General features: G+C 39.0%; 2 protein-coding genes across 3 annotated transcripts in view; one reads left to right on the top strand and one right to left on the bottom strand.

Annotated features, from left to right (window-relative positions):
- The window catches only part of LOC135257879 (saccharopine dehydrogenase-like oxidoreductase), a 385,462-nt gene that overhangs the window by 68,493 nt on the left and 292,166 nt on the right, over positions 1 to 24,803 (top strand). The window lies entirely within an intron of this gene.
- The window catches only part of nrbp1 (nuclear receptor binding protein 1), a 96,680-nt gene continuing 83,246 nt past the window's right edge, over positions 11,370 to 24,803 (bottom strand). For both annotated transcript variants that reach the window (XM_064341091.1, XM_064341089.1), the window contains exons 13-18: positions 22,219 to 22,269; positions 20,441 to 20,576; positions 20,195 to 20,248; positions 17,556 to 17,619; positions 17,117 to 17,172; positions 11,370 to 14,980 (exon numbers count right to left, since the gene is read on the bottom strand). In XM_064341091.1, the coding sequence (XP_064197161.1) occupies positions 14,885 to 14,980; positions 17,117 to 17,172; positions 17,556 to 17,619; positions 20,195 to 20,248; positions 20,441 to 20,576; positions 22,219 to 22,269 (457 nt within the window). In that variant the 3' untranslated portion in view covers positions 11,370 to 14,884. The remainder of the gene's footprint in view (positions 14,981 to 17,116; positions 17,173 to 17,555; positions 17,620 to 20,194; positions 20,249 to 20,440; positions 20,577 to 22,218; positions 22,270 to 24,803) is intronic.

The raw sequence follows: 24,803 nt of genomic DNA on the forward strand, positions 1-24,803 counted from the left end.
GCCACCGCACGCGTAGCGGGCGCAAGTGCACGACGCGCGTATTATGTGCGTAAGTGAAGCGTAGTACTGTTATTACAACGGCAGCGGGTGACGTCCTCCACACCAGGCGCGAACCGGGTGCGAAACTTGTGTGACACAAGCTAATTGAAGCGTAGTTTTTCGCTTCTGTTCTATTTTTCGGCTTGCCGCACGGCATGATGACCTGTTTGTACACAGAAATATGCTCTAAAATGCTAGGTATACATGCTCTGATTTATATTTCATCCTTATATTACTGGGGGTGTGACCCTAGTTCCCTCTTGCAGTAGTGGAGAACAAGATAAAACCAAATAAACACCAGATATTTTATAAGCAGCTAAAAAATGCAAGCCTTTTCGATTTTGTATTATCCTGGCAGAAAAAAAAATTTAAACTGGAACCTGGGAAAAAGGTAAACATAGTTTCGCTATCTTATTTTGTGGAGGAGGTGGGTAAATTCAAAAATACACCACAGAAAGACAAAAAGTATTGAATGATGTAGAAGTGAATGCACTGAGCAGCGGTTTGTTAGCTTGAGTGTTGGAAGGTAGTTTTTAACCAACCATTGCTCAGCCTATTTGACTTCTCCGATGTCTTCGTTTGCCGTGCTTTCAAAAAGGGCTTGTTAATAAAAATAAAATAATCCACAGAGCTTTAAAAGAGCAGATTATTTAGTGGTCTTGCCGATGAAAATGCACCTATTTTATAAATGAAGTTGTAAGCAAGCCTTTATTGCACTTGTACTTCAAAGCTTCCGGTGTTTATGGCGTTGTGGTGTTCATATCCGTTCAAGTTTAAACTGTTACGCTATCTTTTTGATGATTAGCTGATGTTACTAAATCTGATCATTTCAATGTTTTGACGTGAATAACAAGACGACACAGGAATTCTGAATGGTTGATTACGGACTATTTAGGGGTCCTACGAAGTAGGAACAATATTGTTTTTGTTAGTATTATTAGGGGTCCAAGCAGCGAAGCTGGTGGAACCCTATTGTTTTTGTTAGGATTATTATTATTATTATTCTTATTTTTCTCTGCTAAAAGTGTCTGAGGCTCAGCAACCATAAGTCCTAGAGCAACCAAATGTGGCAGGTGGGTTCCTATGGCCCCCCACTACTCAGGCACTAAAAATCGCCTATGTCGGCCAGATGGTGGCGCTATAACAAAGGGTCATGTGTACAAGGCCATAACTCCCACACCATAGGGTAGACCAACCCAAAACTTCATGGACCTATGCATCTGAACGTGCTCTACAACTTCGCCATTGGCACCACCTATGTCGGCCAAATTGTTTGCCCGCCATTTTGACATTTTCCTTTGGGCGTGGAAGCTTTCTCCACTAAAATGTCTGATGCTCAGCAACCATAAGTTGTACACCAACCAAATTTGGTGGGTGGGCTCCTATGGCCCCCCACTACTCAGGCACTACAAATCACCCAAGTTGGCCAGATGGTGGCGCTATAACAAAGGGTCATGTTTAAAAGGTCATAACTCCCACACCGTATGTCAGATCAACACAAAACTTAATCGACCGATGCATCTGAATGTGCTCTACAACTCTGCTTTTGGGACCACCTATGTCCGCCATATGGTTTGCCTGCCATTTGGACTTTTTTATTAGGTGGGGTGCGGAAGAGCTGGAGCTCCAAATCTAAGTGCTACAACATCTAGTAAGCTTCTTTACGGCAAGCGACATCCATGGCGACGCAAGTAATCTGACACCGTAGGGTCCAGTTTTTATCAGTGAGGGGAGGGTCTGACCGTCAGGGAAGCAATGGAAGATAGTGCCAGCCACAGTGTGTGCTAGGCTACTAAAAGTGTGTTTCTAAAAGCTTTTTGACAGGATGAATAATTACTTTTCTTTGGCATGGGTCCTTCTGAAGACAATATCTGGTGAGTTCGTTTAGTCTTTGAATCTGTCGTTATGCTGAGAAATAGCTAAACCATTTTATTGGTAGTATTTGAGTTCTGTGTAAACGTGCCAAAACACGCTGGTATAATAAAACACTGACGGTAATACATATGTAGTCCGCTTCGTTCCGTTGCTACCATAACATACCAGACTATCTTGTGTCTACAGCTGCAGTTTCTCGCTGCAATTACTAATATTGAATATAAACAAAAGACACAATTTATGCTGTACTCTACCAATGTCTAAATACATAATACGGTACTCTGAGCGTAGGAAGCAGTTAGCATGGATGGCGAGTTGATATTTTTTGGTACCATTCACAACTTTAACTTCAATTATATTGATAATATAGGTAGAAATAAAGTGCCACAAATGTAATTATCTTTGTGAAAATAAAAAAATGAAGTTGTTATCCTTCAGTTTTAAATGAAATACTGAGAGATCATATAGCAGACAAAACTACACATATGCTGGATCATAAACTCCTTGACCACAAGTATGCAAAATCTGAGGGTGTGGAACTACTAAATATCTATGAAGCAAAAGGTAAGCAGAGTACCTTGGTGTCCCACGATGTCTCCAAATCTATCCAAAATATCTAAATTGTGCATTGCATCATAACATAAACAATTTTGACTCACGTTTGCATAAGTTTCAAGTGAGAATTACTGTATTTTCATCAGTATAGGTAGTGCTTGATTTGGAGTAAAATAAGTTCAGAGACTTACTTTTTCAAATGTTTTCAAAACTATTTCAATTTTTCATTTAATAGTCTGTTCAGTGATGAGCAGAAAATATGAGCACAAAATGTGTAAACTATGAAAATATCTTTTTCATCTGAAATTTGATGTAAATTAATTTCATGTACTAATGTCAAATAAAAAAAAATGTCAAATAATGTCTTGAGAATTAACTTCTGTCAAAATATGCCTAACATTTTGACAGCACAACTCAAAGTGGAGCATGGATCACTAACTATCCCCATTGCAGAACAATGTTAGACAGCAAAGGCAACATTAGGGGAGGCATATAGGGCATCCTTTTAGGTGCAGTGTGGTGTCCCTCACTCCCTTCTTCAGAAAAACAAAAAACGAGGTGTGGCCTAGTCCCGGCGGTGCGGCTTGGTTGGAAAGCTCACCAGCGACATCTGTTGGTTAAAACGTGAACGCACTATAGGAAAACAGCAAGTCTGAGATCAGTGTTCTTTACCCTCATTGTGTGTAGAGTGACGTTCAACACTTAACGCTTCCAACTATCACAAGCTAACGTTACCTAGCAAGCCACCATTTCTTATTTAGTAGGCTAACTAACCTCGTTACAAACTGCGTTATCACCTCATCTCGACGGTAAGTACATTCTTTTTATATTAACTTAAGCAGTGTATAGGTAACATTAAACTAGTAGTATGAATGTAACGTTTGATACATTGTAACATTACATGACTTATTAATCGCAATCGAAATGACGACTTCACTTGTTTATTAATAACGTTAGCTTGATGAGATTGATGTGCACGACAACATTGTCATAAAATTTTCCCAACCGTGAAAACTGGCTGATTGTTTACATTTTGGACAGATGTGGCTACATAGTAAATCCATCGTTGTTTCCATTGCAGCACTTTCAACACAAGTAATATCGGAGAAATCCTAAAATTTATTATTATGGTGAAGAGTGCCTGACCGGCAACCGTAAAAATGTGTTAACACAGCGGCAAAATTAGGCTATATCTAGAAATACCATCTTTGGGGAAAAAACGCTACGGTTAAGGGTCAGGCACTCTTCACGCTAAGAAGAAATTTCAGGATTTTTTCGATATTGCTTGTGTCTAAAGTGCTGCGACGGAAACAACAATTGATTTACTGAGGAGCCACATCTGTCCAAAATGTAAACAATCAGCCAGTTTTCACGGTTGGGAAAATTTTATGACAACGTGGTCATGTAGCTAACTTAGCTAGCTAGCCAAACAGTCAATAACACAGATACTTACTTTATGCCATTTAGGGATAATGTCTAGGAGGAAAGGTACCCTACTGTAAAAGCCAAAGAACCTTAGACAGTTTTTTAAATGTGCTCAGCATTCCAAGGCTTGTTGTAAGATTCAGTAGCCAATCAGGACTTGAATACAAGTTTTTTGCAAAAACCTTGATATTATTTATTTTAATTTAATTTCTTTTGTTGTTGAAATGTGCCCAGCATTCCATGGCTGTAAGAATCAGTAGCCAATCAGGACTTTTTAAAAGTTTTTTGTAGAGTGCAAAAACTTTGATATTATTTATTTTAATTTCTTTTTTTGTTGTTGAAAACACAGCATTCCAAGACTGTACATTGTTGTCAGGTTCTTTGTAAGACTCTGCTATGCTGTAAATAGTTGTTGATTTTTAAAAATGTGTGTTGAATAAATGACTTATTTATAACAACATTCACATTACGTAGTCATATTTTCAAATCTCCAGTCAGCTTTTAGCACTGACTTAATGTAGGGCCCTATGGAATCTGTGTTATAGCTTTTTTAAATTCTCAATTCCGTCCATGATTCTGTTATCACAGAAACTATAGGGCCCTACACCTTAATGCTGCCATCAGTCTGTCGTTGACTCGCACCGGGCCCCCGTCAAAAAAGACACTTGGCTGCTGGCCCCCGTCAAAAGATACAGGGCTCCAGACTAACTTTTTACATTGGTTGCACTGGTGCACCTAACTTTTTCATTTAGGTGCACCAGCACATAATTTAGGTGCACCCAAAATTTTTCACCGCGCCTTTTGGCGCCACAATAATACATTTTAAGCATTACCTTTTTTGTCAGTTCCCATTCACATTGGTAATTTCTTAACACATTATGTGAATGATTATAAACAGGAATAAAGGTGCAGATAAATGTTTTTTCTTCATTTAAATCACAAATAAGCACAAACAAGAAATCGCAATAACCTCAATTGTTTAAAAAATAAACTTTAAAAGTGCTGATGTTTAAAGTGCTTGACAAACTCAAATAAATAAATCAAACTCAAATAACTCAAACAAAAGTGTGCGCTGCTCCCAGAGGAGTACAGGGCGCGGTTTCACACATACATGTCTTATTTTTTTCCCCACCCACATTCAGTGAAGAAGAATATCAGGGTCAGAGCCAATCAGAGGCAGAGTAGGGGCGGGTCTTCGCAGAATGCGGGTGGGAAAAATAAATAACGCTACACATATACTCACACTGTACTACGACGGAGTATTGGGGCCACATTGAGGGGGAAAAAAAATTCTGAGATTTCAAGAATAAGGTCGTAATATCACAAAAATAAAGTCAAAAACATAATTCTTTGGAAAATATATTACCAGCGACCAACAAAACGGGTGAGAGGACAGTCTAATGGCAGCTTGAGTGCTGCCTGCAATTTCCTCCAAGTCCGTGTGGTTTTTTCTTCGGAATAGACACAGTGATAATGTGGTGCTGATGTGCCAAAAGATTAATACTAAAGTATAACTTCACAAGATGCTCCACCTTCCTCATTTTAACGCAGGCTGCTCTTCTGATATTTCCCATCTAAAATAACACGTAGCCTAAAATTCCTACTTTATTCTCGTATTATGACTTTTTCTCATAAAATTACGACTTTATTCTCGTAATATTACGACCTTATTCTCGAAATCTCAGAATTTTTTCCCCCCTCAATGTGGCCCTAATACTCCGTCATAACACACAGAGACAGACTAAATGTCAGGCGCACCGGTGCGACCAATGAAAATGTTGACAGATTTTTGGTTGCATGTGCGACCAAAATGGTCACACTCTGGAGCCTTGAGATACTTGCCACCGAGCCTAACTTTCCTGGGGGAAACCCTGCTAACTCCTGCCTTTTCTCCCAACCAGAGATGCTTTGATAAAATAAGGAGGTACATAAACATGAGCCAATATTATGGATAACAGAGCAACTCCATTAACTTAAGAGTATGAAATTTGTAAAGATAGCTTGGCCAATAGTAGGCTAACCTATAGGGAGCACATCGAAGCTAGGAGTTCAATTTTTTGTGCTCAGGCATGCTCAGTAGTGTCGTTGATCATATGCTTGATCACAAGTATAACACAATGACAGTAAATGCAAGGACAATGCTACACCGCCATTTTCAATGGGTGAGAAGAGAGATCGATCATATGGCTTCCTGATCAGCCTCTTGTGCAATGGATACAGAGAATGCGCAAGATTACACAGCCAAGTCTCCGGTTTGTGATTCAAAAGATGTAATCCTTGTTGTAGCTGTGCTGCAGAATTAGTTATACAACACTGTGATTCACGTATCATCCTAGAAATTTTTATGTTTGAAATTATTCCTCATATTCTCAAAATAACTCGCTCTTATATGTAGTGTGGATGATAGTTTCCCACTTTCCATATGGCAAACCTCCTTAGAGTTTAAGGCTTTTTAAGGAGCTTCTTCAAACATTACAGCACAGTCCTTTGAGGTTGCAGGTTTATAATGTTTTCATTTGAACCGAGAAGGCCAGTTATCACTAGAAAGGTTACAATTCCTGAAGGAATTGTGTGGGCTTGCTTCAAATTCCAACTGGCACTGTCCTCAAGCCTCAATGCATTTCAATGAGGGCACATAGCTCAGAAGAAGCACGAAACCGTCCAGACCCACGGCGCACCGTAGCATTACATATACAGCCGGGGATCAGCAAGTAGCAATTATGTTCCAGGGATTAGTCATATCCTAAAAGAGTCCTGAGTAAAACTTGGCTAACTATATAGCTAGCTAGCTATGGCATGTCCTCACCTCTGTAACGTTATTTGTTGTCCTCCGTGTGTCCATGTAGCTGTGTGTCATTAGCTCCTACTCATGCGTGCAGGATAGCATCCGTACGCGGGTTGTAGCTGTGTGTCCGTAGCTCCTACTCATGCGTGCAGGAAAGCATCCGTACGCGCTAACTAGGTTAACTACATAGCTCAGGAGGTAAGAACGGTTGTCTGGTAGTCGGAGGGTTGCCTGTTCGATCCCCACCCTGGGCGTGTCAAAGTGTCCCTGAGCAAGACACCCAACCCCTAACTGCTCTGGTGAATGAGAGGCATCAATTGTAAAGCGCTTTGGATAAAAGCACTATATAAATGCAGTCCATTTACAAGAGAATCTTACATCGCCATGGCCTGAAAGGCTGTCGCACAAGGAAGAAGCCCCTACTCTAAGACCGGCATAAAAAAAGCCAGAATGAAGGTTGCAGGTGATTACCAGGACGAAGACCTAGCCTTTTAGAGGAGTGTTCTCTGGTCAAATGAAACAAAAATTGAACTGTTTGGCCATAATGATCAGTGTTAAGGTATGGAGAAAAAAGGGTGAGGCTTTTAATCCAGAACACCATCCTAACTGTGAAGCATGGGGTGGCAGCATCATGTTGTGGGGGTGTTTTGCTGGAAAAGGGACTGGTGCACTTCAGAAAATAGATGGCATCATGAGGAAGGAGGATTATCTAGAAATACTGAAGCAACACCTCAAGACATCAGCTAGAAAGTTAAAACTTGGTCGCAACTGAGTCTTCCAGCAGGACAATGGCCTTCATTCACCAACCGTTCTTAAGAAGAATTTTCTTCTTAAAACCCACTTACGCAGCTTTCACGAAGATTCTGACATTCATCAATGTTTTCTTATTTGGGATTTGTTCTTAGGTAAGAACAGAATCTACGCACACTCAAGAGCACACTTACGCACATTTGAGTGCTGACATGTTTGTGCAAAATAATTGGTTATTGTGTTTTCTTCAATTCTACAGATGTATAATATTATATTTAAATTACAATAATATTTTTATCATTTATAATATTTTTTAATTATTATTTTACAAAGCATTAAGGTGCCAGGTTCTGCCTCAGAGGGTGGTTGCCTCAGCGGGAGTAAATTATAAAAATCAAACCATTGTAGTGACCTTTTATTTTTGGGGGTTTCAATTATGCAATGTTTGGTCTATACTGCAAAAGCAAATGTTTAAATTTTGAATACAAACTTAGCACTTAAGTAACACTTTTTAAACACATGGACATGTTGAAGAAAAGAACGTCAACTAGGGGGTGACACCAAAATGACTGGCAATACATTTTTTGTGCAATATTTTGTGCAGCGACGGGTTTACTCTGATGCAATTTACTGCCAGTTGATTTAATTAGCAGTATTAATGTGACGAGAAGCGCTTTGTCGTTTGAATGCATAACACGCAATTCCTTGCGCCCACTCCCACCAATATTTTTTTTTTTTTTTGCCACAGATTTTACATCAAACCATTTTTTTTTACTTCATCAGTTGTGCGCCCTTCTCCGGATACAGCGAGTACTGAACAACATACATCTTTTTTGTGTTATTTTATATGCACTACTGATGCTACTAAATATGACAGGTTGTTTGCTGTTCACTTCCCGCAGCAAAACCTCCACTTCAGAACTACTGAAATTTTTCTTACGTTTTGAGTCCGGTGCTCCACCGTCTTTAGATTTTCGTTTGGGCATTACTGACTTCGTTCGCTCTCAACTTTTCTTTTCGATTTCTGTGTGTGCACGGCCCTGCAGTCTCATGCTCTTTTATGGGGATTGGCGGGGCATTTACCTATGCTAATTAGGAACAACTGGCACGCGCTTTACACTTACGAGGACAATGGGATTCATCATTTTAAGAACACGTGCAAACACTTCTGCGGTTTAAGAACACGTCGTGAATCTGACGTAGACTTTTCTTAGGAATTTTCTAAGAACAAATTTAAGAAAAAACTTATTGGTGAATGAGGCCCAATGATCCTAAGCATACCTCCAAAGTTGTAACAAAATGGATTAAACACAACAAAGTGAAAGTATTGGAGTGTCCATCACAAAGCCCTGACATGAATCCCATAGAAAATTTGTGGAATTAACTGAAAAAGTGTGTCTGGGCAAGGAGGCCCGCAAACCTGACTGAGTTACCCCAGTTCTGTCGGGAGGATTGGACAAAAATTCTGGCAAAGTATTGAGAGAAGCTTGTGGAAGGATACCCCAAGCATTTGATTCAAGTTAAGCAACTAAAAGGCAATGCCACTGATAGGTTCCCAGTTTTATTTAGTATACATATATATATTATATGTAGTGTATTGTGTTTCCGTTTCTGCCATTACTGTGTCTGTAGTTTGCATGCCTCTGTGTCTAGCCCCTCTGTAGTGTGTCTCAGTATAACACCTCTAGTGTCTGTGGCAAGGATGTCACATTCCTATGCTAAATGGCTGCGAGGGTCCCCAGGAAGGGACAAGACCATTTGTCTCCGGCCCGCCACTTAACTCAACCTTTTGATATGTATGACTGGTAAACTGTATATCCAGACACCACACAGCGTGATCGGCAGAGATTCTCTCAGCGCAGCGCCCGAATGTGCTGGGTCTGTCTCTCCCTTGCGCATTGAATTAAACAACAAATCCTCTGAGGAAACTTTGTCAGCGTGTTCTTCATTGTCCTGCATTTGACTCCACGAATAAGGGCAAAATATCTTAACACCACCAAATACAAAGTTTATGTAAACCTTTGACCCACTCTAAAATCTGATGTAGTACATAAAAGCTGAATTAAATCTGTCTCTTAGTTTTTATTTTTAAATAAGTGTTATGGAAATAAAAGTAGATGCTATAATTGACTTAACACAAGTAATGTATGGTAACATGAAATGTGTGGAGTCGTGAAAAATTAAATTTGAATGTCTTTAGCCTTGGTGCATGTAAACTTTTGGCCTCAACTGTATATCAATTTTCCTAATGCTCAAAGTGCTTTACAGTGATGAGTGGGAACTCACCTCACCCACCATCAATGTGTAGCACCCACCTAGGTGATGCACGGCAGCCATTTTGTCCAAGAAAGCTCACCACGCATTAGCCAAGGTGGAGAGGGAGAGAACATTTTTAGCCAATTAAATCAGGAGATGATTAGGTGGGAAGTTTGAGAAATCCAGGTTGGGAATTTAGCCAGGACACAGGGGAACCCCCTACTCTTTGGGACAAGTGTCATGGGGTCTTTAATGACCAGTGTGTCAGGAACTCTGATTAACGTCTCATCCGAAAGAAGGCATCTCCAACAGTCCCCCACTACATTGGGGTTTATTCAACCAGAGGGAGGATTGCCCCCTGCTGGCCCACTAACACCACTTCCTGCAGAAACTTATTTTCCCTGGTGGTCTCCCATCCAATTATTAACCAAGCCCACAGTTGCTTAGCTTCAGCCATTCAGCAGTAGCAGGGTGCATGGTGATGTGCATGGTGGTATGTATGGTTGCTGGCTAATAACATTATTATTATTATTATTATTATTATTATTATTAACAATAATAATAATATAATAATGATAATAGTAATAATAATAAAGTATTTGAATGCATTGGTAAACTATAGAGCAAGTAAACAATCTTATGTCTTCTTTGTTACCTGTTGCCTAAAAAAAAAGGTATCGGCGATTTGGCTTTAAAAAATAAGTTTAAAAAAAATTAAAAATCAGCTACTGGAATCAGCCATAAAAATTCATGATCGATGCACCCCTACTTTAGTTTCATAAGATCTGAACTGGATCATGACAATTTGTGATGAAAATCAATCAAGACAAGATTCCAATACAGGAGGCAGGAAAAACCTGCTCTCTCTACAGGTGGGCAAAGATGTTTTTGTTTCACATTTATAACGATGCCAAGTGGCAGGCAGAGAGACATTTAGAATTCCACAGAACTGTACAAAATACTTCTAGACTATTTGATGTTTGTCCTTCCTGACAATATTAGTATGACAGCCTTCTTGATTTCTTACATTATTGTCATTTGTGTATGTTTTTGTTAATTTTATTTGGGCATCTACACAACCAGGTCATCATGACAAATCCCACAGATCACACCATCCAGGACTATGCTGCTGAAGTTAAGGGCTTCTCAAAGCAACTCTGTTGATGCTGAGACTGGACCAGAACTACCAAGTTCATCTCAGGCAGTCAACGAGCTCAAAGATCTACAGGCACAACTTCAAGGCATTTATAACTGCATGAAGCTCCCAGGTCCTGACGAAGAGTGTGGGAAAGACCTACAGAAAAAGCTTTAGAAGGAAATTGCACTGTTTAAGACAACTGAAATCCTTTAGCAGTGGTATAAACCTCTCACCATAATATAGCCCTCAACTGCTGTAGCAGAAATGGCATTCTCAGTCTGCTAACAATTGGTCACAAAAATCAAACCAGTTGAGTGACATTGATACTTTATGCTTCTTGAAGCAACACTTGAAGCTATTATGACACCCCGCTACCAACCTGAAGTTAAGAGGGATGGCTGTATGCTCTGTCTACATCTATATTCAGCTGTACGCTTTTCATAGGTTGTCATGTTGTAAATAATGTACAGGGCATGACCCAGCAACCCAGATGGTTTACCTGAAAACTCAATATAATTTCAGTTAAGAAATAAACACACACACAACTTTTGAAAGCTGTAATACAGTATTTACTTCAAGACAGGATACAAAAAAAGTTGAGCTACAGAAGCAGTCCAAAGACAAGCCTGGTGATTCACAAATCCCCCAGTGGGACAGTTTGGGTGAACGCAAGATATGTCCATCCACTGTAGCCTTCAAATCCACTTTCTGCCAGACCTAAGAGAACAAATGCTTCTTGAAGAGAGAACAGTAAAAATACTAATGAGGAAATACTATAGTAATTAGAAACAAGTGATCAGAAACACAAGTAGAGTCACTGGTGGCCATAAGTTTACAATAAGTTAGGGTTACACTTAAAGTAAGTTGGCAATAGCAGAAAGTTGGATAAACACTTCTGTGCTTTGCCATTTCCTAAATTACTTACAAAATAAAAAATCATTAGGCAGGTTACTGTGGCTGATCAGTTTCTCGGGAATGCACACCTTCACTCTTGTTCCTGAAAAAAGCACTTTCCGTCACCAGCTTCTTTGAAAAGAATATATCCAATTTCAAGCAAATTACACATCAGCATATAGTCACAATTTGGCCTATAAAAATCAGGGTGATTCTATTTTAAACATTACTGATGTGTCACAAACCAGTCAATAATTTGAAAATCTAAAATATCTTCTAAGGTTGTTTAACCTCTTAGCGCACACCCCGTAGTGGTAGGCACGCCGGCGTGCCTAGATTATTCAACACAGACATTCATTGCTCCTGCAACCAAAGTATGAGTTCAAAACAGAAACGCTTTGTTTTAGTTTCATTAGTAGACGATACACGACAACTATGCTGAATACGAAGTTTCGCAAGCACCCCCTATCTGCAGTCTCATCTGCAACTACACCCCCCACCAATGACATAATGGAAAATATCATCTATCTGGGCATTCATAAAAATATTCTTTCACCACTCAAAAATCGTGTTCTGTCATAGCAACAAGATAAACCCAACAATAGCCAATATGCCAATACAGCAGTGAAAACGCTGCTCACTGAATAATGAAATGAACAAGACAAAGTTTTCAAAAATTATACCATGTCATTCTACAGTCAATATCTCGGACTTAATATTGAATAAATATACGTTACCATTGGGTTTACGCGTAGAGATGTCCCTTTTGAGACTGAGTGGTCATACTGAGTGTCTTGGACAATCCGTTTGTGAAATATGACACCGGGGTACCTTCCAAAATAGCTGTGCGTTATACCACACGTGTTGTTTACGGCATTGTCGCCCATTTTAGTACAGTCTGGCTTGATTGACAATTCATTTATTCAGTAGATGAGAGTATAAGCTTTCTAACGATGTATAACATGTCTACTTCTGCTTTTGGAATAGCGTTTCATAGCTCAGCGTAACCAAAAGTTCATCATCGCATTCACTTACACATTCAGTCTGTGGTAGCAGTAAAAGACACTGCACCTGATGGAACGTTATCAACAATATTTTTGTAATTTCCTGGAAAAAATTATTATTGAGGACTTCTGAACATAGCCAAGCCATGACTGCTGATATAGACCTAACTGACATTGTTTTCTGGAGTAAGACAGAAGTGGAGAGAATGGCATCATTGATTTACTGTCTGTCTATCTACTGAACACAGATGAGATTTCATCAACACTATGGAAGTATTATTGCTCAAAATATTTTGATTATATATGTTATATTTGTAATTGTGTGTCTTTAAATAGGTTAGTGGTATTTTATAATGAGGATATTTCACACTGTAATGTAAGCGTTCGTTGGTAGCTTAGTAGTTTTTGTGATGCATGCAACAGTTATGACATGACTTGGAACATTGCCAAGACATGGTGGATGGTTTAAAATTGTTTTCATGTCATCCCATTCCCATACAAGAAAACATTATGAGTAAATTATTACACATTTAGGTACTGTACCACATTATGAGACAATGTTTTTGCATCATTTTTTAATCTGATATCAATGTTTCATCTTAAACCTTCATAAGGGGCTCATTTATATGCTTTATAATGGACAAAAAACATTTTATTCATATTTGGAGAGATTTTGGATGTTTCTGGACCCCTAGATATTTTAGACCACTCTACTGATGGAAAACTTGTAATACCCACTTGAAAATGATGCAACAGTGAGTTTCTTGAGTCAAAACAGTTTGATTTGTAGTGAAATATGTGAATATGCTGCGACTTACAGCAATGCATAATTTAGGCATTTTGGATAGATTTGGAGATGCTGGGTACACTGCTTAGTTTTTGCTTCATAGAACTGTTGTATTTCTACATATCCACCTTTAAATTTTATAAACTTATGGTCAAGGAGTTTTTGATCTAGGACATGTATAGTTTAACCTGCTGTATATATGCAATCTCCCAGTATTTCTTTGCAAACTAAAAAAGAGCAAATTTATTTTGGATTTTTTGCCTAGACAATTGCATAGCATTTTTCTTCCAAAATTATGAATATAAACTAATCTAAGCATTATAGTATTGTAAATGGTACAAATGTCTTACTTCATTTAAGCCATTTTTCAAGTCTCTGTGGTATTCACATCTGGAGTTATAAAGCTTTAAATAGGGTACCCCATAAATGGGCAACGATTGGCCAGATTTGGCATGTGCGCTAAGCGGTTAACAGGCAGCCCCTCAAAGAAATTTAATATCAAGAACAAGATGCAACACAACCATATTTAAAAAGCCTTGAAGTATTAAGATTTAACTGAAGATATCTAGATATTCTGCACAGGATAAATACATTTAAAAACAGAAACAAAGGCCAACTTAAGTAGTTTTTTTCCAGAAAATTTAGGTAAATTATGAACTGCTATAAATTTAAAACCTATATTCAGAGAAAACGAAAACTCTCCTGTAGATATGAATTATCTACATAATCGACAGACTGAACAGATGACTAATTCATTAAAGCCTGTGCTTACCTCCCATTTTCCAATATTGGCTCAGACTCATTGTGTATGTGGTTAAGACCACAGTAAACATTTTATTCATACAAAATACAATAGATTAAAAAAGATGACACTTTTTATGACATGACCTCATGAATCTGTTCAAAAGGGAACAGATTCATGAGAATTAGGGCAGTGATAACTAAACTAAGTGAGAGGGAGAGAAAGAACACAAAACTGAACTGCAAACCAAAGATTGATGGTATGAAGATCATTCAGGGGAGATTCCACGCCTATTGTTTGTGACAATAAAAAGGGTGTGATCAAGAACAAACAGCTATTGATCCATAACACAGATCATAATTTTTTTTTTTTTTAAAGAGATGGTAATACTGACATTAATTAGAACTGTGCTGGGTTTAGCTTTTTTCTGTTTTCCCTTCAAAACAGAAGTGGAAGTCTACACTGAGAACAAAAAAAGCTGGAGGCAGTAACCCCTCCCCCACTCCCACCACACCCCTTCAAGAGGACAGATAGGACAGATCCCACCATCCTCTGCGATACCATGCCTTGAGACATGAGGGGAGGGAAGAGGGACCTAGCCACTATGCTTAGGGTGGGGTTGAATGCAGTTCTGCTAGGATGACACAGTGACTGGGTTTAGAGAACCGTTGCGGCTGTAGAACTTTGTGAAGGCCTCTTCTAGAACTGAAGCCAGTCGCATCTGATCCCCCTGCAGGAAGAGAGGAAGAGAGAGAGAGTGAGAGAGATGGGGCAGTCATTGTGAAGTAATAACATTTGTGCAACAAATCAAAAATATAGCCCTCTCTTTAAATAAATCAATTCTGGCAGAGCTGCTTTAGGAAATGTTGTTCATTTCTTTCACAATTCAAAATAATGAATCTTGAGATCCAATCTTGATCATACTTTTGTTAAACTGCACCCAGGTCAAAAAAAGTTTGTTATTATTCGCCTAAAATGGTCATGATTTATTTGTTCATTGAAGGACATTGCAGGGTTGCATAATATATCGAACTGTGGTTTTGCAAAGCATAATATGAAGAATTCCTGCCATGGGGCATACAAGCAAACTTTCCTTCAATTATACCAGATGCGGCAGTAAACAACCAAATGTCATGTGAAATCCTTCCAGAAAAAAACATCACATAGCTACTGGGGGTGACAGCCAATCAGCAACAGCTTCATTATGATCATGTTATTTGTTTTTTTAATCACATTGAAGCTGTGGGTTGGCTAATCTGCACCCAATAGATATTATCTGAACATCCAACTTGTACAGAATTGCAGTCGCTAGGGTTCTTACTAGAACTAAGAATTGGGAACATATCAGTCTAGTGCTTAAAACACTTCATTGGCTGCCTGTAAAATTTAGGATTTACAGAGATTCTGCTGTTAACTTAAACGGTTTGGCTCCAGAATATCATAATGAGTTACTCATTCCTTACCCTCCTCTAGGATTCTCTATATGTTGGCTATGCGAAAATGACAAGTATATCTAAACTTACAATGGAAGTAGAGCCTTCTATTACAGAGCTCCTGTCTTATGGAACAATCTCCTCATCAATGTGCAGGCTTCAAACACAGCTTTTGTCAAAGTGTAGGCTCAAACGTTACTTCTTCAAAGTAAGTGAAGATGTCTGGGAGGGGTAAATCAGGACCATAGAGTTGTTGTCAACTGAGCTGGCTGTACCGTTTAGTCAGGGAGAGCAGGTATAGAGGGAGGTGGTTTGGGGACACTTGACGCTGACAAATAGTCAAGTTGAATCATGGAGTTTAGGAAGGTAGATTCTGATGTCTAGACTGCTGAGCAGGCTAGGGCATCATAGCAGTGCTTCCCCTCAAACCAGCAGGAACAGATGTTCCCTTTGCAGCCTAGCCCAGCACATTGTTCTGGGCTATGGCACAAAGGGAGGAAGGCAGCTTAGCCTTGTCCATGAATTCACTGTCAGGGTTAGAACATAAAATGAAATTGGGTTGAGACTCCAGTAGGAGTAGTCGCTGCCTTAGCCATCATAGGTTATAAACCGGTGGCTGAGGATTATATAGCAGCTGGTTGGAACTTCTTTACAAGTGTTAATCCAAGTTTTTTGGCACAGAGAGTACACTTGCTCTGTTGTGTGTTGATAACCTACAGTACCGAACCATCTTTTTCTTTGTCCCTGGGGCTCGTGCCCTGCCTCACCCAGAGTTCACAGGTTCACTCCAGCCCTGTCCCTTGCTCGGTAGACATGCACTGCTGCTTTTCTTTTACATCCATTCGTCCCCTACAGCACAGCAGGCCAGCCACTTGACGATGGGCTTCCCCCTCTATAGCCAGGTTCCTACCAAGATTTCTTCCTATCAGAAAGTTCATTCTCACCACCATTTGAGGGTTTCTCCCTCTACTGGGGAGTTTTTATTTTTACCTCATGTGCTTGCTATTCGGGGGGTCAGGTCTAGTTTTTGTTATTTTCTGCCACTCTAAAAAGTGTCTTTGTGACAGTTTTCTATAAAAAGTGCTATACAAATAAAACAGATTTGACATCTCTGTTCAGAGATTGCTTTGGCCAGTCTGAATCACTGACTTAATCAGTTACACCTTGTTAAATGAGGTTAATGTTTTGAGCTGGAAATCCCCTTTCTCCGTAAATTTAACATAACCTAATGAAACTTGCCAACCAATTCTAAGGCCAAAAAAATGAAAATTCTGAAATTCACAAAACATCACTGTTCCCTTCCAGATATTTCAAACATACTGCAATGATCAACCTCCATTTCTGGAACACTGTACCCTCACTGCAAACTCTCTTAAAACAGGCCCATAAATGAAAATCAGGCAGCCTGTAGGTGATGTTGGTGACTCACTTACCTCACTGATAAACCCCAGCTGAACCAACTCCACAGCCAGTTCCTGCACATTCTCATCTAAAGAATCAGACAATGCATTCAGTCAGTCAGTGCCATCCCTACAAACACACGTCTGAATTAATACATTTAAATTCTATATAAAAACCAAATGCATATACATTCATAAGCAATGATCGGATCTGCGGTTGCAGATAACTGGACTTTCCAAATTAAGGTAGGAATTGGACAGGTTCAAACCCATGTTGGGCACCAAATAAAAAAAATTACTCCATTCCATTACTTTCCATTATACAAATAAAGTCCTTACATTCTGAAACAGTGTACAACATAGAATAGCATAACTTTTTAAAAAACGTGATTGGTTAGAGCAAATCAAAGTCACTACCTGGAAAAGTTATACACAAAACCTACAGACATTTTTCCAACACAAAGATACTTACTTGGTAACAAATCACAGCTTAGATGTCTGTTCAGCTTATCTTCCAATTTCAGCAATAAGGTAAGCTGTTAGACAGAAGTCAATTAGCATTTGGAAAGAGTGTGTAATAGTTCGACAAGACAGACTGCGGTATTGACTGAACATGTTTGCAGTTTATCCCAATTTAAAGGAATATTTCACTTTGGTAGAACAAGTAATTTTGGGGAGCTTACAACTCTGTTAACAGCACTGCCGTTCTTCCCATTGTCCCCAAATCCCATTTTTGTGACCTCGCCAAAATTAATAGTTTTAAAGCACCAAGAAACTACAAAGCATAATAGACTGATAAAAAGTACATCGAATGGACCAAGTTAAAAAAAAAAAAAATTCTGATGTATTTTTGAAATTTTATTACCTTATAAAAAAAAAAAAAAGAAGATCCGAAAAAAGTTCTGTTACTCGAAGTATCCTTGAGCACAATAACATTCACATGGGCATGTGCATTAAAAAAAAAAACTAACTACAGCTTACTGTATTTCTATGCCGTAGCCAATCTGAAAATAGTTTCACCATTTATTGCTAACCTAAACCTAGAAACAGATTGTCAGCTCAAAAAAACAGACACCGTTTGACGTTAGTGCTCTCTTATCAATCTACTATTCTCTGTAGTTAGTTTGTGCTTCAAAACTATTAATTTTGGCGAGGTAGCAAAAATGGAAGAGTGAATTGGGAGCCAGACAGCTGGGATGAACGGCAATGCCATTAATGGTCAGCAGGGACAACTGATGTTGCTAGTCTTTACACTATGCAAATACAATGGGTAAGGTCCACAAAATTACTTGTGTTATACCAAAGTGAAATATTCATTTAAATCTATATCCATGTTCCCACAGAATGTCATCATTAATAGAATGATGACATGCTTCAGTGACTTGATCTGACTAAGGCTAAGCCCACATAACCTATGAATAATTTTGATGAGCAAAGGGAAATATGTGTTCAGTGACGGACCGTCATGCAGATCACTGTAAATACACTGAAAAATATAAATGCAACACTTATCAATTTCTAAGATTTTATTGAGTTCAAAGGTAATAAACGTAAATCAGTCAACTGAAATAGATTCATTAAGCACTTATCTATTGCTTTCATGGGGGACTGGGGATACAGATATGCATTTGTTAGTCACAGATTCCCCAAAAAAGAAGATACCATGAAATGAACAGAATACTGATCAGTATCTTGTGTGGCCACCATTTGCCTCACGCAACGCAACACATCTCCTTCGCATTGAATTGATCAAATTGTTGATTGTAGCCTGTGGAATATTGTCCCACTCCTCAATAGCTGTACAAAGTTGTTGGATATTGGTGGGAACTGGAACACGCTGTCGTATGCACCGGTCCAGAGCATCCCAAACATGCTCAATGGGTGACATGTCTGGTGAGTATGCAGGCCATGGGAGAACTGGGAAATATTTCTGCTTCGAGGAATTGTGTATAGATCCTTGCAACATGGGGCCGTGCATTGTCATGCTGAAACATGAGGTGATGGTGGTGGATGAATGGCACAGCAATGGGCCTCAGGATCACATCAGGATATCTCTCTGTGCATTCAAATTGCCATGGATAAAATGCACTTGAGTTCTCTGCCCATAGGATATGCCTGCCCATACCAACACCTCACCATCACTCTGTTCACAACGTTGACGTCAGCAAACCGCTCGCCCGGCCGACGCCATTACACACTGCCTGCCATCTGCCCTGTACAGGTGAAACCGCGATACATCAGTGAAGAGGACCGTTCTCCAGCGTGCCAGTGGCCACCGAAGGTGAGCTCTTGCGCACTCACGTTGATTGTGATGCCGAACTGCAGACAAATTAAGACCCCGGTGAGGACGTTGAGCTCGCAGATGAGCTTCCCTGAGGCGATTTCTGACAGTTTGTGCAGAAATTCTACAGATGTGTAAACCAACTGTTTCATCAGCTGTCCGTGTGGTTGGCCTCAGTCAATCCAGCAGGTGAAAAATTTGGATGTGGTGGTCCTGGGCTGGCGTAGTTACACATGGTCTGCGGGTGTGAGGCCTGTTGGACAAACTTCCAAAATCTCTGAAATGAAGCTGGAGGTGGCTTATGGTGGAGAAATGAACACCCATTACTCTGGCAACAGCTCTACAGGACATTCCTGCAGTCAGCATGCCAACTGCATGATCTCTTAACTCTTGAGGCATCTGTGACATGGTGTTGAACAACAAAAAAATTCAACATTTTAGAGTGGCCTTTTATTGACCCCATCATAAGGAACACCTGTGTAGTGATCATGGCTTTTAATCAGCATCTTGATATGCCACAACTGTGCAGGAGATGGATTATCTTGACAAAGGAGAAATGCTAGCTAACAGTGATATAAACAAATTTGTGGGCAAAATTTAAGAGAAAAAAGATCTTTGTGCACATAGAACAAATCTTTGAGGTGTTATTTAAACGCATTAAAAAATGGCTGCAAAAATAAAAGTGTTGCGTTTATATTTTTGTTCAGTGTAGATCACTAAAATACTATATGACTCATTACAATTACAAATGCCACTTATAAACTCATTTCTTTTCAACTGCAGTACTCTGTTGAAAAGAATCCATTTCCATATTGCTAAGCGAAACTTACATGATGCTTAGCCCCTTCTTCAACTGGCTCGATATTGCACTGCATTTGAAGGACCTTAAAAAGTGAAGTGAAAGTTCAGAGTTTCTGCATTGAACACATAGCTTAATTTCACAGTTTCAACACCCATCTGAAATCGTCTTGATAATTTCCAGCATTTGCTCTACCCAAAGAGAAACCAAAATTGCACTTTCAGAGTATGTTCCTTTCTTCTTCTCTACCTCTCCAGTGCCATTCCTATCTCCTCACCTTCCTGGTCTCCAGCTCTGCAGGCTCTGGTGTGGGGGTTTTGACAGAAGGTGGTACAATAGGTGACTTAACAGCCTCCTGCTGGGGTTGCTGTGGGCATTGCATCCCGAATGCCGTGAGAGGATAGATCCCATTCCTGTTGATTTCAAGGCAAGGGGGCACAAATGGGCCAGAACACAGATAATGGTCATACCCTGATAAATAAACTCAGCACTTAGACACAAAGACCTTAAAATTACAGGGTGCCATTTGTCATTTTAACAGTTTTAACTGAGCGTTAAAATTTTCATACAGTATAATATCACAAAGTACTATTTCTTATAAGAGTTTCAGTTGCTCAACACCATGAATTAATTACTTAACAAACAAATATAGTAAGTTTTTAATAAGCTTGGACAACTGCAAAATTTCTTTTCTTTTTTGGTGAGATGGCAGTGGGGGGGGGGGGGTAGTTTTTTCAGAAAAGACCTTTAACTTAAAATTCCGAGGAAATGTTCAGCAGTATGGTTCTAACTAACACTAAAATCTACTAACAAAGTGCACTTCAGGCATGGCCCAGTTTCTAGTTTCATAGTATACCAGTGTGAAAAAGTTCCAAAACCACTACAATTCCCACTCATACCATTCTGATTATTTTTAAAATAAATTAAAAGGACTGTGAATGCTGCTCTTATTCTACGAGTTTCTACCAGTGCAATTTATCGCACGGCATCTACTAAACATTGCGTGATCAGCTATATGAAAGCTAAAAACAAACCTGGGGCCTCATTCATAAAATGGTCTTACGATCATTAAAATAAGTTCAATAAATAGTGCCTTATGCATAAAACCATGATGCAGTAGTTCAATAAAATCCAACTTTATACTACTTAATTTCCCACTGGTTATGTGGAGGTACTGCACTTTTCAGTGTTGCGTGCAAATCCCTGAAATTAGCTATGCTCATATCCAAAAAACCTAGTCACAGTAAGCCAATAAAAATTGATAGTGGTGTGGCGTATCACAAAAATGCTGTACATTATGTGTCACTGCCATCTTGGATTGGCCACATTTTGGAATGTTACTATCCACTTTCCTCTGTCCCCTGTTTTGGCCTAACCACTTGAGTGACACTTACAGGTATGCAACATTGTTGGACAGTATGTAACATGACCATTTTTTCAAAATTATAGCCTTTTGCTTGGACCCCCATGTATCTCTTCTTGCAGCTAAATTTAGGGGTCCAACCACATGAGTAAAACTTATGCAAATTGGCACATTGTCTGACAGGTTATTCTTTCCAAATTACAGCCTTTCGCTTGGACGTATATTATGACCACTGTCTTAAGTTTTGTTTACATTGGCCGTTTCGTCTCCAGTTACTCGCCGTTTGCCACTTACCAGTGGAGACTAGCTCTTCAAACTCGTGCTTGGTGTGTTTTGGATAGCTATTGTGTCATTTGCCTTTGCATATTTTACCTTATTTTTGTATGGTTATAAGACTGATGCACATTAGAACTGCTGAGTAAGTGGCCTTAAACTTCATCTGAAGATCAGTTTAATAAATTGGCTCTAACAAATGTTATATGTTGGGCTTGCGTAATGTTTGTTTGGTTATGTTTCTTTTTTAAATTATTCTTTTAAAAAACGTTTATTTACACACATTTTTTTGTTCACTTTCTAAAACTTAACAGCTTTTAGGGTGTGTGGATTATTAACATTACTAAGATTATTGCCCTCTAGTGGTTGTAGTAAGCCTGGTTATTAATTATTAGCTAAGGCAGATAGGGATTCCTCACCTCACATCCTCCAGGAACTTATCCAACTCAAGAGCAGGAAACTGGGAAAGCCTAAAAAAATGAAATGTATTAAACACAACAGGAGATCCAGAACTCATTTCCAAACATAAAAGATCCAAGAATGCATAACAACAAGAATTGGTCATTCAGTCCAACTATGCTTACTACTTACTTACAAACTAGCATTGTACCAAGCCTGTACTTGAAACCCATAGAATAAGGATGTAATCAAACCCAAATGCCCGGTTTGAAAATGCACACACAATGCATTGTATACATATTTTATATTACATCATTTTATATATTATATATTCCTGAGGTATAAATGGATAGATTGAAATAAGTTAGAAATAAATTATTGAAATGAATGCAGGTGAACTACCAATACCTAGGCAGTTATGCTGCGTTTTATTATCAGTGAACACTGATGAGGATGAGTCTTTGTTTGCAACTTTGTTAGTGAAGTTGGCTACACGTAGCTAGATAGCATATATACTGTATCAATTCAGTTCTTGATTGAATTAAATAATGGTTAATTACTGAGCTAGCTATGTTGCAACTATAACAGCAGTTCCCACAGCGGGGAAGACATCTTGGGAGAACACAATTTGATACAAAAGCTAGCTATCCTCAAGCATCCAGCTGCCTAATGTAACTAGCAAGCTAAAAGTAACGTTACTTACAGGTCCCAAACCACAGGCTCTGTAGCCACACCCACCCTTCATCACACAGATCAGAGCACCATGCCAAGAGACATCCCAAACACATTTCAGAATAACAAATATAGGCAAAATGTGCACAAATTCACCTAAACTAAGTAAAGACATAGATTGCCAGTGCATCATAGATATACCTTAGCATGGTTATTTTATAATATTTTCAAGTATCCAGCACAGACTGCCTTTAATACTCAGCATATTCTGATACATCGGTTCTATGCAGGCAACTCTCAGTTCAACCCTAGTTTTTCCAGCTTAGTCAACTGATGAGTCAATCAGAGCCTCATACTCCATGTGTAGGTGTGCCCGTGTAAGCAGGTGGGCGCACTGTGACGTAAAACGATGCAGACCAAATTGGAATTAAATAAATCTTATAGCTTCTGGGGGGCACAGAAAAAATTAAATTAAAAAATAAATTGGCGCCTGGATAGCAATTCGTTATTATAAATATTAGAGTTGAAAAGTGGTTAAATCTGTAGTTTTGAATGGACTTCAAGGGGGAATTGTCTTTTTTTGGCACCAGAGGCTTGCTAAACTGCAATACCTAGAATAACCACTGAAATTTGTGAGCTTCACAAAGAATGGTAATTCCTGGTCCCCTGAAGTAAACATGAATGTGCTACAGTAACAGTTTTAGTTCCCGATGTAGATAGTTCCGGTCTACTTTTTAGTTCCTACAATCCTGTGGAAAATGGACTAAAATGTGCCAAATTAGTTACACTGATATATCTGACTTTGATCGCCACACCCACTTCTGGTTTAGTCTGAAGTAGATGCAGATCATTTTGTTTGTTGAACATACATATACCCTAGGGTCTCTGCTTCTGCTGTAAGACCTGGCAAGCTAATGCTACAAACACAACTCTCTGTGAACAGAAACTTACACAGAATTTACATTTTGATTATTTCCTCCTTTGTTCTACTAACAGAGCTCAGCCCATATAGTGTTGCACTTACTGAAGTTATCTCTTAGTACTGAAAATCTGTGAGATCTAAAACATGCAGTGCATGCAAGAAGACCTAAGAATAGTTCTGAACTCAAAGGCTTCAGCAAGGAAGAGTGGGGGCGGAATGCAAAAGTGAGAATAGAAAGACTAATAGCTGGCTGTAAGAAATGTTTGGAAGCTGTGATTTTTGCCTGTGGAGGTGTTTCCAAATACTAACTGACAGTATATCCAAACTATTGTACATGCCACATTAACAGTTTTATTTCTCAGATTAAATTCAGCAAATAAAAAGTAATTGTGCATAGAAATGTGAAGAAATGCTATGTTTGTTCTCTGCGTACTTATTTTCACTGAGAAAATCAAATACCATTAGTAAGCTCCTTCCTCTTGTGACTTTTGATTGTCTGAATGGGATAAGTTCTTTTACAGAGAGAATTTTGGCCTTGATGCCCTCAATATTACATCTGAATATGGCCTTAGTGGCTTCTGCCTAGGTGGCCCATGCCATTTAGGCCTTGCCTTAAAAATAACAAAATTCAAGGCCAGAAACTGTCATTTTGAAGAGATTCATAGTCTGTCAATCAGTCTGTTGCAAACAGGAATTATACAGATTTGTGTGCCAGTTGTGGCTACAGCACTGGGCAACACTACATATTTATTTTAACACTGTAAATACCTGAGACAATTATGAGGATTGTTTGGCAAAGTTGTTTGAAACAAGCAAAAATATGTCAGAAACCAAATCCCAACCAGTAAATACATTTTACACAAAGTCCATTATGCATTTGCAAGCTTATCATTTACAGGTGTGGTAGTGGAAGTGCTCAGCTTAATTACTTGAGTGCTAACACCAGGCCTGCATTGATAAGAAGAGTGGTTGTCACTGTGTACAATGACATCAGTAAGCAGGTGTTAAATG

This window comes from Anguilla rostrata, chromosome 6 (assembly GCF_018555375.3).
Source record: "Anguilla rostrata isolate EN2019 chromosome 6, ASM1855537v3, whole genome shotgun sequence".
NCBI classification, from domain to species: domain Eukaryota; kingdom Metazoa; phylum Chordata; class Actinopteri; order Anguilliformes; family Anguillidae; genus Anguilla; species Anguilla rostrata.